Source organism: Sphaerodactylus townsendi, linkage group LG05 (assembly GCF_021028975.2).
Source record: "Sphaerodactylus townsendi isolate TG3544 linkage group LG05, MPM_Stown_v2.3, whole genome shotgun sequence".
Lineage (NCBI taxonomy): Eukaryota > Metazoa > Chordata > Lepidosauria > Squamata > Sphaerodactylidae > Sphaerodactylus > Sphaerodactylus townsendi.
Genome location: NC_059429.1, coordinates 25364539 through 25378305, shown reverse-complemented (window position 1 = coordinate 25378305; position 13767 = coordinate 25364539). Strand labels below are relative to the sequence as shown.

The following is a 13767-nucleotide window of genomic DNA, read 5'->3' as shown; positions in this document are numbered from 1 at the left end:
TGACTTGGTTCTGGCTGAACAGAGAAGACAAGGGGGACTCCTACCAACAGAAATGGTCTTCATCTAAAGCCAGGAAGCCAGCCTCTTGCTCTTGTGTACCCTATTCCACCAGAGAGAGAAGGGAAGAGCACAGAGATAAGGTAAGAGGTCCTGTTTCTTCAGTATCTACCGTCCTAATACTAGGCAGAGTGTTGAAGGCCTCTCTCAGGTGGTAGATTTTGGGGATACCTTTTATAGCCAGCAAATCTTCACCCCAGTATGCTATGATTAGGATTGGGGGGGGGGGGTTCTGTGCTTTTTTTTAATTTTCAGGGTGATTTGTTATGCCCTCTTACCAGGGTTTGTCACAGACACGCAGTCTTGATTGTTTGCCATAACTGTTTTGCGTGTGTAAATTTTTGCATAGCAGAAGTAGCATACCCGAGAGTCTTGTTTTTTAAAAAATAAAGGTGTCTAGTTTACGTGAATCCGTATTTGAAAATGTGCATGCAGCTAGTGAGAGACTTTCAGGATTAGAAGAATGGCTGTCTGTTTCTTCTTCCTGCCATCACCTCCGGTTCAGCTTACTTGTACATCTCTCAAATCATGTGTCCTTTTCATGCATTAAATCTGCAGGTAATGTAGGTTTGGATCCTGTTATCCACAAATGGAACTCTTCTTATGGAACTGAACTTTGCTACTTTATGCTATTGACTTTAGAGCTGTAATGTGGGGGGGTGGGTATAGAGGATCCGCAGGAGTAGTACTGCGGGTAAGGTCAGGGTGCTGTCAAGGCTGGACTTTGGGACAGAAGTTCAGGAGCTCAGCTTGTGGCATAACATGGGGGTCCAAAAGCTGACTGTAACTTCAACTTTTACATGTACATTACTATTATAGGGCAGTGATGGTGAACCTTTTTGAGACCGAGTGCCCAAATTGCAACCCAAAAACCACATATTTATCGCAAAGTGCCAACATGGCAATTTAACCTGAATACTGAGGTTTTAGTTTAGAAAAAATGGTTGACTCGGGAGTAAGCTTGGTGGTAGCTTTGAAGCAACTGTGCAATTCTTCAAATGGGTGAATCACGACCCTAGGAGGGTTTACTGAAAAGCAAGCCCCATTGCCAGCAACTGAGCTTACTCTCAGGTAAAGGATCACGCTTTAGTTGTTCCCATGAAAATCTAGTGCCCACAGAGAGGGCTCTGAGCGCCACCTCTGGCACCTGTGCCATAGGTTCGCCACCACTGTTATAGGGGGAGAGGTGTGTGGCTGTTAAGTCTCGAGTCTAAAGTTAACTAGCTTCACCAGTGAATATGGCAGTCTACAGTGGAAAGTGAAAACTACCAAATATTGTATCCTCTTCATTGGTGGATGTTTCCTTGCACTGGCAAAAAAAAAAACCTGTAGGATCCATACTGACAAATAAATTGTGAATAAAATAAACACATTTGCACCCATGGAACATTCAAATATGCTGTAATGTTCACAGAGGAGTAAAATGTGACTTTTGCGGATTTCTCCTCTCTAACTTCCTCACACATATATGCTATTCATGGTATCCAACAGGAAAAGAATTTGGGGGTGGGGGGGGTGGTTCAGTCTGTTGCAGTCAGAGAGGGTTTATCTGGCTTTACTCCACTGGAGCTGCTTTGGACCCAATTCATAAGAACCTGAGAACCAACCCAAATGGGATGCTGGGAATTCAATCCGTGGAACTCAGGCTTATTTATTTGTCCCAGTGAAAGAAATAGCAAGGCAATAGAGGCATTTCATGTCTAAAATTACACGGAGGTGGGAAAGACTTAACTGCTACCCCTAGCCATAGGTTACATCTGCTATTTAAGGGGGGGGGGGGGAACTGCCTCACAAGTCGTTTGGGAACTCTAAACACAGAACTCTCAGTGCCTTGTCCAGCTTGTCCTCAATTAAATACTCATCAAAGAGACAGAATTAGCTGCTGCTCCTTGCCAAATGTAAGCTTAGTTGTAAACCCAGATTTGCCCTGCATAAAAGTGTGAAATGGCTCTTCACTCCTGCCACACCATTTCTACTGCAAAAAAAGAAATCAGTAAGTTTCAGCGACTTTATTTAAAATAAGCAGGATTTAACCTCCTGTGGGACTTGTGTTTGAATTTTTGCGACACACAAAATCCAGTTGCCTTATTATAAATCCCTTTGTCATGTGTGAAACATGTACAGCAGCATACTTTGCTATTTTTAAGAGGCCGCCAATATTTCTGTCTTCATCTTGGCCTTTAGTAGTTGCATGGCAAAGGAATTTTTGGCAATTACAACTTCTCCGGCTCTGGTGCAGCAATTGTCTGGGCTGGCTCAGGGTTTCGTTGGCCACTGTGGGTCTCTCTTGTGTTGTAATGGGCCCCATACATCACAAAAGCCATACCACAGATTCGATTTTCTGCACTGAATCTTAGGAGGAAGGTCTGCAATGGGGACCACAGCTGTCCAACTATTGCCTCATCATGTCACAGGAATTAGGGGAAAGTTAAGTGGTCGGCCCACAGAGACTGATTGATTTGACGGGTTTCTGGAAAGCCCAAGAGGATTGCAGTGGACAGCTCTGCTAAGGCCCAGTGGAAGCCTGGAATGAGAAGCTCCTGGAAGCTGTCCCACTCTCAGGTTGGAATCTAGCCCCTCAGGGCGCTATGGAGCTGGATAGTGTGAAGAGGGCTGGACTATCAGCCTAATGCTTGTGAAAACTTGTACTGAACCTGGAAATGTGCAACAGAGCCCATTGCTGCTGTTTGAGACAGTCACCTGAGTGGGACTTACCTGTTAAGGCTTCCAAAAGGCTCGGTCTTATCCCCCGTGCTATCCAGTATTTATGTAAAGCCCATAGAAGAAATCGTTCATGGCTTGGAGTAGACTGGAATCATTATGTTGATGGCCGTATCTCACCAGCAATTGAAGACATATTACAATAGGTGCACAATATGAAGTGGAATTGCATGGTGCCCTAGTGTTCACACACATGGGCCTAGTTACATGTATATTAGAGACCAAATCTATGATCTACTCACCCATGTACAGATTTGACTTCTAGAGATCTTGGGGAGGGAGATGAACTTTGAAGAACGAGAATGCTTGACAATCACACAAACCAAATTTGAGTAAGGCACGCTATGCTGAAAAACTTCACAATAGGGGTGGTTGGATGCACCTGAAAAGGTGTTGAGTGTGTTCTAGATTGTGTATGTGGGCTGAATAATAAAAGCAGTGGTAGCAGAGAGACAGGCCAGCCCTTTTGTAAACATACTATTTCCCCTTAGAATGAACTGGCCTATGTATTTGCATCGTCTCTCCTTCAGCTCCAAATAGTACAAGCAAAGGTTAATCTGTTTGAAGTGGCCTGCTGCATCCTAGTTGGTTTCAAACCAAACAATGAGGGAAGCAGCAACTACTAACTAGAATGAGATAATGTTGCCCATCAGGCCTAGTAACATTGGGGTTCTCCACTTTGGGGACTGAGAGGCGGAGCACTGCCCCAACCCTCTTTCACTTTTCAAAACGACCCACCGAGAAGACCAGTTGCTGAGCAGAGATTTTTCCATGTATCCATTACGATATATTTGGTTTGGTTGGTTTGCTAAGCTAACTTTTTTTGTGCAAGAAAGCAGCGTCTTTTCTTATTGCTTCTGCCCCACCCCAGCTTTTTCCCCTCTGATTACAGGAAGATGCATCTGTTGTTGTTTCTATTCGTCTGCATATGGTCTGCTGTAGCTCCTCAGCCCCGCTCAGTGGATGATATCTGCACTGCCAAGCCACGGGATATCCCAGTAAACCCAATATGCATCTACCGTAACCCAGACAAAAAAACCCCAGAAGGTGTGAGTGAAGGGCCTGAGGAGGAGAAAATCCCTGGCTTTACCAACCCCCGTGTCTGGGAGCTATCCAAGGCCAATTCCCGCTTCGCTGCTCTCTTCTACAAGCGCTTGGCAGACTCAAAGAACGACAATGAGAACATCTTCATGTCCCCTCTCAGCATCTCCACAGCCTTTGCCATGACCAAGCTTGGGGCTTGTGGCAGCACTCTGGAGCAACTCATGAAGGTACTGTAAGGGTAGGAACGAATCTGGACCTTGTTTATGCTGAAGTCTAAGCAAAGATTATTTAAGGTTCACTACAGGCAGTTGTCGGCACAAATGTTTATCCCTTGGGTCTGGTGTTGCCACTGTGAATAATGTCATCTTATTTGCTGCATATGCTTCTTCATCTGACATCAGAAAACAAATCTCACTGAAATCTGTCATACTAGAAAGCGTGATGTAAAGCCCAGTCAGGATTTTCTTCTTCTGGCATGTATATATAAATTAAAACTCAGCTGTAAATTACAAGCCCCCTCCCAAGATCCAAGTTTTTTAATGGGTAAGGAACATAATGATTTTTCTGGACAAAATCACAACTTGTAAAACTAATTCTGCAGACCCGCATAGCACTGCCAAACAAGGTATTCATTGTTCTAGTATTCCCTCACTCATTTTATGATATCCTTTAACACTAAATACATCACTGTGTCCAGAATTGAGCTATAGTGAGCTAGCTAGCACTAGCCATTAATATGTATTGTTTGCATGATTAAACATACATACATAACTGAGGGGAAAAGACAGTATATTAATAATAATTTATGCTTATCTAGGAAGTGGTTGGACAAACTGTTGACACACCATTTCACAGGTATTCTGTTAGGAAAATATTACTTAGGTGTGGGTAAACAGCATAAATCTATAGATTTGTATGATTCCTGGGTTATAAGTACAGTACAGTGGCTCACTGAAGTATTTAGATCTAAACTATACTAGGTGTGGTGGGGTAGCATTACAAATGAATCAGGCTGGAATTCATTTATTATGCTTATAGCTATTGATTTTGGATTAGATTTTTTCAACATTTACTAAATTTAACACTACGAAGGGGGAGCAGTGTGCTCTTTAACAATGTGTCTGGTTGAAATTCATGAAGTGTCAAAGTGACACATAATTGAAGAGCTTGTTGATTTTTTTCTTCAGTGTTTTCACTCAAGAGGGGTGTAATGGGGAAACCAGTGTGTCTTATGCAGATGTACTAGGCAGAAATTCATTAGGTGTGTTGGTAGCAAGTGTTTCGGCAAGTGGCAACTGCTAAATTTCAGCTTGGACACATTCCCCATTCTTAACACCTTGCTGAAAGATCAATACAAAATGTGGGTATAGAGAATCTAATGTTCACGTGTTATCCTCAATTTTGTTTGCTGCACACAAGATGCAGTTGTTAACCTGTAGCTTAATTTGCAATTTATATGCCTTAACTCTTCTCTTAAAGAAAGGGTTTTTTAAAATCTTAGAATATACTCAGATGATTTTCTAGCCATGCATTCCTAAGTACAGTTACATCTTTCTAAGGCTCATTCCGCACATGCAGAATAATGCACTTTCAAACTGCTTTCAGTGCTCTTTGAAGCTGTGCGGAATGGCAAAATTCACTTGCAAACAGTCGTGAAAGTGGTTTGAAAATGCATTATTTTGCGTGTGCAGAATGAGCCTAAGTGAATTGAAGTCAGTGGGCTTGTATGTGTGTGACAGATTTCCTGAGGGCAATCCACCACTACCACAGGAATTTTCTCTCCACCACAACATGATTTTCTACCTACCCTACTCCGTTGGGGTTTCCAGTGGGAAATTAAATGAGAAAAATTGTTTGAAGAGTTGGAATCCAGGGCTGAGTATAACCCACCCAAGACTGGATTGATCACTGAGGTAAACTGACAGAAGTGGGGTGATTGGCTTTTAAAAGCAAATATTATTTCAGCAGGGCACACAATTGAGCTATTGAACAATGAACCAGGAGTTGAGGGATGCTAGGTTTTACACAGTGCTTGCCTCAGGAAAACACTCAGGCATGTTTATAACGTATTACCACATGCTTGCAAGCAAGCTACGCTCCAAACCCGGCAGTATCCTGCTGGCTCTCTGTAAAGCCTCAATACAGCTCAGGTTCCCTTAACAAGGAATCTTAACCTTATGTCTGATATCCCCTCAGATTTTTAATCCACACTCCTGCTAGACCAACCCTTCTCTCTTATCCCTCAAAACCTCACTTATTCCCCTACCTCCCATGTCAAATTTTAATGTTTTCAGAACATGATTTAGAGCACTGCTCTAATTGGCTGCTGTGTCTCTGGGTTGCATTGCTGTGTTCTATCTGTCCCAGAGTATGCCTTCGCTTATAACTGCAGTCCAAGGATCCTAGAAACCTGTTTCCATTTGCAAAGACTGTCCTATGCTCAACAAACTCTCCTGTATTCCTTGGCCTGACTCCTGGTCATAAAACTGGCTTTATCTTCTCCCATCCCAGAGAATCAAGGATATTCATTTATCTGCACTGACATATTTTTCTATTCCGATGTGACTAACGTCTAGCTACTTAATAGATACAGGTTGACACTGTACCGTGTGAATTCCTGAGATTGCCCTCTGTTTCTTTTCGGATTTCAGATAATCTTTAATGGCATAGTACAAAGCTTTAAAATAAAATACAAAAATTAAAAGACAATGTACAAAGCAAAATTAAGATTGTTTGTGACCGTGCATGAAAACCTGGCCGTTTGCTCTAGAGCATCACTGGATTCATTGTTTAACAGATAAACTGTCTTCTGCTGGTCTGTTTAGCACTCTAAGCCCATCAATAAGGTTGAGAGGAGCTTTGTTCTGGCCTGGTTATGAAGGGGACAGTAATACAGAACATGGTGTACAATTTCTGCAGTTTTCAATATGCAGATGCAAAAACGCTCACTTTGGAGCCTCTTCCATCCCTCAGTGGAAGGAATCACACTGCACCATGGCTGTTTCTCTAGGTTTTCCAGTTTGACACTATTTCAGAGAAGACATCAGACCAGGTCCACTTCTTTTTTGCCAAACTGAACTGCCGGCTGTACAAGAAAGCGAACAAATCCTCAGAGCTGGTGTCGGCCAACCGCCTGTTCGGAGAGAAGTCCCTGCTCTTCAACGAGACTTACCAGAACATCAGTGAGGTGGTTTATGGAGCGAAACTTTGGCCTTTGAACTTCAAGGTAAGTCACAGAGGTGAGGGACTGATGAAGAGTGACTTATCTGCTGCCCTGTCATTTATGTATTTCTGTGTATCCCAACCATCTTCTTCTGAAAGTTCTCTTGGCCCTTGGTTTTGTTAGACTATAATTGGGGGGCATGAAACTGTCATGAAGTTTCAAGTGATCTCCGAACTACAGAGGTCAGACCCCCAGGAGAAATAGTTGTTTTAGAGCAGGGGTGTCCCAACTCTGGTTCCCCAGATGTTCATGGACTATGATTCCCATCAGCCCCTGTCAGCATGGTCAAATTGGCCAGGCTGGCAGGGACTGATGGGAATCGTTGTCCATGAACATCTGGAGCATCAGAAGTGAACACCCCTGTTTTAGAGGGTGGACTCTATGGCACTATATACTCCTCTGAGGTCCTTCCCTAAACCCTGTCCTCTCTGGGCTCCACCCACAAATCTCTAGGAATTTTCCAGCCTGGAGTTGGTAACCATATCAGTGTTACTTCGTTTTTCCCTCATTCTGCATTGCTGTGGTTCTAGATTTGGCTGCAGCAGTGACTTGGTTCTAGACCAGGGGTAGGGAACCTGCGGCTCTCCAGATGTTCAGGAACTACAATTCCCATCAGCCTCTGTCAGCATGGCCAATTGGCCATGCTGACAGAGGCTGATGGGAATTGTAGTTCCTGAACATCTGGAGAGCCGCAGGTTCCCTACCCCTGTTCTAGCAGAATCAAGTATACTAAGTAAAGCTACATCATGACATTCTGCATGTTTATTCTGGATTGTGAGGCTGTTCTTCCTTGCTCTGAAATGCTGTAACAGCATATCTCTGTTACTTGAGCCTACAAATGTGACTGAAGGCTCCTGGGAGATCTCCAGTTTAAACCAGTCTCAACAGAATGTGGCCAGAACAAATATATTGTTCACTGCCCAAGGCTCCCAAATATTTTTCAATTATTCTGTGTAAGTAAGTGAGACCTCTCGTACAGGTCTGGTGAAAGGTCCGTTTATTGAACCATAACAGCAGGCTGCCCCGGAGAATGGGTTTGAAGCTGGGTCTTCCCACAGTAGTACTTATCATCCTTAAGTCTTAGATAACTTAGAACATTCTTTTGGGGAGCTGGATCCATTGGCTTAAAAATGAACGCAACTTTGCTAATTTTAATTTCTCCCACATCTGTAATGGTTTTGCTCCAGGTAGAAGAATCTGCAATAGTTGGAGTGAGTGGCTATGTCGAATATCTCCGTGAACAAGAAGTATCTGAACGGTGGTTTCGTTACAACCCACGCCTCACCTGCATCTACTGCGCCAAATCTTTCAACCAGAAGGGCAGCCTGGACCGGCACATGCGACTCCACATGGGCATCACTCCCTTTGTTTGCCGGATGTGTGGCAAAAAGTACACCCGCAAAGATCAGCTGGAGTACCACATTCGCAAACACACAGGCAACAAGCCCTTTCACTGTCATGTCTGTGGGAAGAGCTTCCCCTTCCAGGCCATCCTTAACCAGCACTTTCGTAAGAATCACCCCGGCTGCATGCCTCTGGAGGGGCCGCACAGCATCTCCCCAGAGACCACTGTTACCTCACGGGGGCAGACGGAGGAAGAGTCTCCGCTTCGGGAGGAAGCTGGGGCTGTGGGGGAGACAGCACAGGGATCTGTGTCCACCACTGGGCCAGATTGAGGTGGAATGTGGAATGCAAGGTGGATGAGGGGGGGACCCTCGCTTAGTTTATGAGCAGACCACATTGAGATGGCAAGCCGGCGTTCTGCTTCGTGTAATGTCTCCTCCGGACAGAGAAGCTCCTGAGATGTTGCCAAAATAGAAGAGATATGATAACAAAGTGCTAAAACCTTGCCCCCCTTCTTATCTCCTGGGGGGGGGGGGGGCGGATAAAAACTGGGTCAAACCAACCTCTGATTCAGGGATTGACAGCTTTTGGGGGGCTTTTTAATATATATATGTATTCATTCGGTAGCAAGGCAGGAGGAACAGTTATTTTTATTTCCCGATGACAGCTCCTTCAGCCACGTAGTCCTGTGGGCTGCAAACGTCTAAGTTGCAGTGAGTGCAGATCATCAGATCTGTAGTCATCCAAATTGTTGCACCACCATAGGAGTTGTGGGGACAAGAACTGGTTAATTCTCCAATGCTCACAGACACACACCCATCTCCCAGGTAATTCTTTTCTGAGAAGAGTGGCTGTCCTGGTAGAAACTACCTTACCTGTGTGTTTTATCTCATTTTATTTTGGTGTGTCTTTTTAAAAAAGAATTAACACATTACCTAAGGGCTTTTTTATTTTTTATTTTTTGCTTGCCCTTTCAAGGTGCGTGGCCTTGCCTATTTTATTATGAGGCTGGCAGTCTTTTTTTAGCAGTATTTTAGAGGTGATACAATAATATTTAAATAACTAAGCTACTGAAAAATGAGGGTAGCAGCTGTGAACCTCACAGCCGTGTCTTGGTGGCTGATGTTTCCAGTTTGCTAAGCTTGGATAGCATAGAACAGTTTGAAATTCCTGGTCAGTCCCTGCGCAGCGCAAAGGCTGAGAAAAGGGGGGCGGGGATCAGGTTTTCCAGTCAAGATGAGTCACGAAGACAGTGGCTTGCCCCAAAGCGCATTGTTTGCCTCTGTTGCACTTGATCTATTATCACAGCAATATTTGTATATCAAAATAGTTAATTCCTGAGGGGAGGGGGAATGATGGTCGGTTGGTTTGTTAGTGTCTACTTATTTGGTATTTTTGTATGCAAAAACAAAAGGTTCTCCTTTATTAATAATGATTCAGGAGGGTCAGATTTACAATTCCTACAAGCAAGGGATAGCGCTTCCTTGTACCAGTGCTGTATTGTACATTTGCTGGTGAAGAGAAGGGCGTGCGTATCTGTCAAACCCAGTGACAGAGATTACCTGTATTGTTGTTTTCTGATAAGTTGCTCATTAACCGAAATGGATACCGGTGCAAAAGAGCAAATACCTTGAAAATGCATTGAAGAGCTTTGTTGAAAAACATGCAGCAGTTTTTTCTAGGTTCTGTTTTGAGTTTTGGTGTTCAGTCGCATTGACGTACAAAAAGGGAAAATAGAGTTTCAGGTTCTACAACTGGTAATCAATATTGCGGTGATGATTTGGGCCTGAAACAGAAGTCGGTGGGGAAAGGAGGAAGAAGCAGAAAGGCTTTGAAAACTGAAGGGGAAAAAAAATCAAGCTGGCCTTGATGAGCAAGCTTCTTCTGTTTTTCCATAGTGGTCAGGGGCCACTAGCATCCCTGCTTGTAAAAATGAGGTATTTTGTTAATTCCTATTTGCCTGGAAGAATGAATGAAAGCAAAGAATTCCTTGATCTGATTTTTCATTTCCTTTTTGGCGTCCTTCCACTCCACACCATTTCTCATGGCAGAACGCAGCAGCCAGTGAAAATCTCTTTGTAGTTACAGGAAAAGAACCACCAAAAATAAGTCAGCTCATAGTATCTTAACTGAATTAGAAGAGACATCTCCCTCCACACAAGTTCTCAGCCAGTTTGAAGCTGGGGGAGAGGGGAAAGGGAGAGACAGATATATATGCTGCTTTAGTCATAGCTTTCAAATTTACCAAAAAAAAAGAAATGAGAGAGAAATTTTACATTAAAGAACATTGGAAAAGTATTCCTAGTTACTTTAAAAGGAAAAAAAAGATTTTAATCATTTAAAAAACAGAACTTTAAAATTGTTACCAAACTGTAAGGCATACATTTATTTATCTATACATATGTTATATATAGTTATAACGGAAATGTTTCTCTGCTGAGTTGGGTGGTATTGTAGTCATGGCTAAACAAAGGAGTTTTCTCTTAAGTAGAATGCGTCAGAATCCATCATTTAGGTGGCACAGAGCTGAAGTGGAATACTGAATGTGCTCTTTGTGGAGCTGTGAGTTTCTTGAATAAGTCCTTACTGTACTAATACTGTGAACAGAGCAGCGGCCGAGGGCTCGTTCTGGCCATTGTTTGGTTTGCTCTGAAAGGCTCCTCCTAACAGAGCCTGGCCAGAAACATGAAACTCTGCTTACATCTTGACCAAGGCTTGATTTTAAAAGAAGTATAAGTTCATGGAAAAAGGTGTCTTTAATGGCCACTGTACAGACGGTGTAATTTCTAATTGCATGCTAAGAAGCCAATGTTCTTTCCCAGATCTCATTTTTGAATTGAGGTTTGCAGCCGGTAGCTAAAAGAAATCACTGGTAATTGATGGGACTGGAAGAGAGTTAATAGGGGGTGGTGGGTTTTTTTGGTACATTGCTTGTACAAAGAACTCAGAAGATTCAGATATCTGGCCATCGGATGCTTCTTTGGCAACAGTTAGTATTTGCTGTGTACTCTTGAGACTGTGACCTTTTGTTCAAAGGGCGTATTTGCCCCTGCAGTGAACGAGTAGTTTCCAAAGGTGTGATTCTAGTTTCTGCTAATACTTTAGGATCCTTTGAAAAATGTGGGTCTTTCTGCTACTTTGGAAGATCTTGGTACTAAAGGAGTTGCCCTTCACTGAGCAGAGGCCCTGGATTCTCTGCCTCTGTATGTATTTTGCTGTCTTCACCTATTTTTCTTGATCTGTGACAAAATAAGTGAAAAGAAAGTCGCATTCAAATTGTGTTTCCAAAATGAAAATGTTCACATTAAATGAATATATATGCAGGTCACTCTGATTTGCAGAATTCCACTTGCAAAGAGTGGGGTTTCTAGGGGAAAATATGCCTTCCTTTTGATCATTCACCTAGGCACCTGTGAAAAGCGTCTTCTTCATACCATTAAATCAAGGAAGGGGCCCCTGTGAGAGTCAGGCTCTGTGAAGCAAGGAGCGGAATCTGACGAGCGATTTTGCCCAGCAAATTATGCTAGGAGAAGCAGAGGATAGCGATAGTTTTGTGGTTCCTCTCTGTATCTGGTGGAACAAGAAAACACTGCCACCACTGCTGTCCAATTCTGCCTTCTCCTGAGGTTTTGTTCCTTTCCCTTAGAAACCCTGCGGTTCAGGAAACTTCTTTATTCTAAAGTTAATTCTCTTTTTTTTCTTTCAGACCACGAGATAGGCACAAGTCTATCTTTGCTGGCAGATGAGTAACAAAATTTATTCACAAGGCTGATTTTGCTGGCCATTGCAGATGCTGGTCTCAGCCTCCTAACGGTTTGCATAATAATGCCTGCCTCACGTCGTTCACTCTCATCTACTGTAGCAGTTTTTGAAAGGAAGCGGACAAAGTAGGTGGGCCTTAGAATGGGGAACGATAAAACCCTCTGCCAATACTTGCTAGCTGCTTCTTTACATAGACTTCTTTTGGTGTTCAGTTGGATAATCTTCTTGACTCCACTAGCGACCCTTGTGATTGGTAGCACTAGCCTAGTTTAGGCCCAGTGTCATTGGGATCTAGGGACTGATTTATACTGTGATCTTGGCCATGGAGCAGAAATGGCAGGAATAGTTTTTGTTTGGAATCTGCAGTGACGGCATGCCAACAACCAGGTTTTTCCCATTGAATTGAAGTCAGCCGTTTTTCATTCTTGCCAAACCGTGATTCGAAGGAGAAGTGAAGTGAAGCTTTTGTGTATCTTATTACCTCTTTAAATAATGGCAACTAACTTAAATCTCATTGCTTTCAGTGAGACACAGATGCAACTAACTTTAGTTGGATTGGTCCAGCATCTTTTTCCGGTACTCTGAGAAGTGCAAAGAAGACAACTTCTCTAGAGCAGGAGGATGTTTGATGGCCCTCCACTTGTGAAAACTAACCTTCAGAATGTGAATCCTTGCAGTTGTCTCGTAGAGTCTACTGCATTTGCAGACATCTTGCCAAAAGCAGTAGGTTGGATCTAGCCAAGCTTTTTTGTCACTTGCCCAATTCCTCTCCTTATTACAGTCCCCAATTCACCTGTGTAGGTCCATGATCCTCATCCCTAGCCTCTTTAACAGACATAGAAACTGTCTCTTCCATTTTTCACCACCAGAAAAGCTGATTGGACCCAACTCTGTGTGAGTGAAATGAACGTCGCTCTGAACCATATCATTGCTGCTTTGGGAAATGGCCGTTTGTCATTGTGGATATTCATAAAATGAAGATAAGATTTTGATCTGATGAAACAAACTGAGGTAACTGGCAGTTTTTGAATGAGTACACCTGACATTCAGGTACTTGTAGTAATAATATGATTCAGCTTTCTGGCACCTTTCAATCATGTACTTTGCTACCTTGAAATGTCTGGATGCATTTTCTACAGTGTTTTGTCTGTGAAGTGGTGGATGGTTTATACTTCATTGTGCTTTCTGTCTATTGCTAGAAAGCATCTGGAAGCTTTGCTTTACTATTACAGCTAATCCAGATTAATTTCTTTCCCTCTTTGCAAACCCTCATTTAAGATAGTGAGCATGTACAGGTCGATGGGTCCCTTATTAAATCTCAATTATGAAGTTACTCCACAGTAACAAAGTTAGTGAGGATCAACTGTATTCCCCTCTGGAAGGTACAGTCTGTGATGACTACCCTGAATACTAATGCTGTAAAGTTATTACCGTGGAATCTAAAGTTGTTACTGTGGAATGAAAATATTGTCAAATAAGCTGGACGCCTGCGAGGAATTGCTTTGGAGGAGAGGATCAGTCTTGAACTCTTCTCACACATCTCCTGTTCCAGGGTTCTGTAACCTAACAGGGGCTTTGAGTGTTCTCCCCCCCCCCCCATCTCCCTCTGGTCCCAC

General features: G+C 43.1%; 1 protein-coding gene across 1 annotated transcript; it reads left to right on the top strand.

Moving 5' to 3' along the window:
• LOC125433319 (antithrombin-III-like) lies at nt 1-8721 on the top strand. Its single transcript, XM_048497823.1, has 4 exons — nt 1-140; nt 3671-4049; nt 6833-7048; nt 8233-8721. Exons 2-4 carry the CDS (start codon nt 3675-3677, stop codon nt 8719-8721), a joined length of 1080 nt encoding a protein of 359 aa, XP_048353780.1. The 5' UTR covers nt 1-140; nt 3671-3674.
• Nucleotides 8722-13767: the final 5046 nt, after the last annotated feature.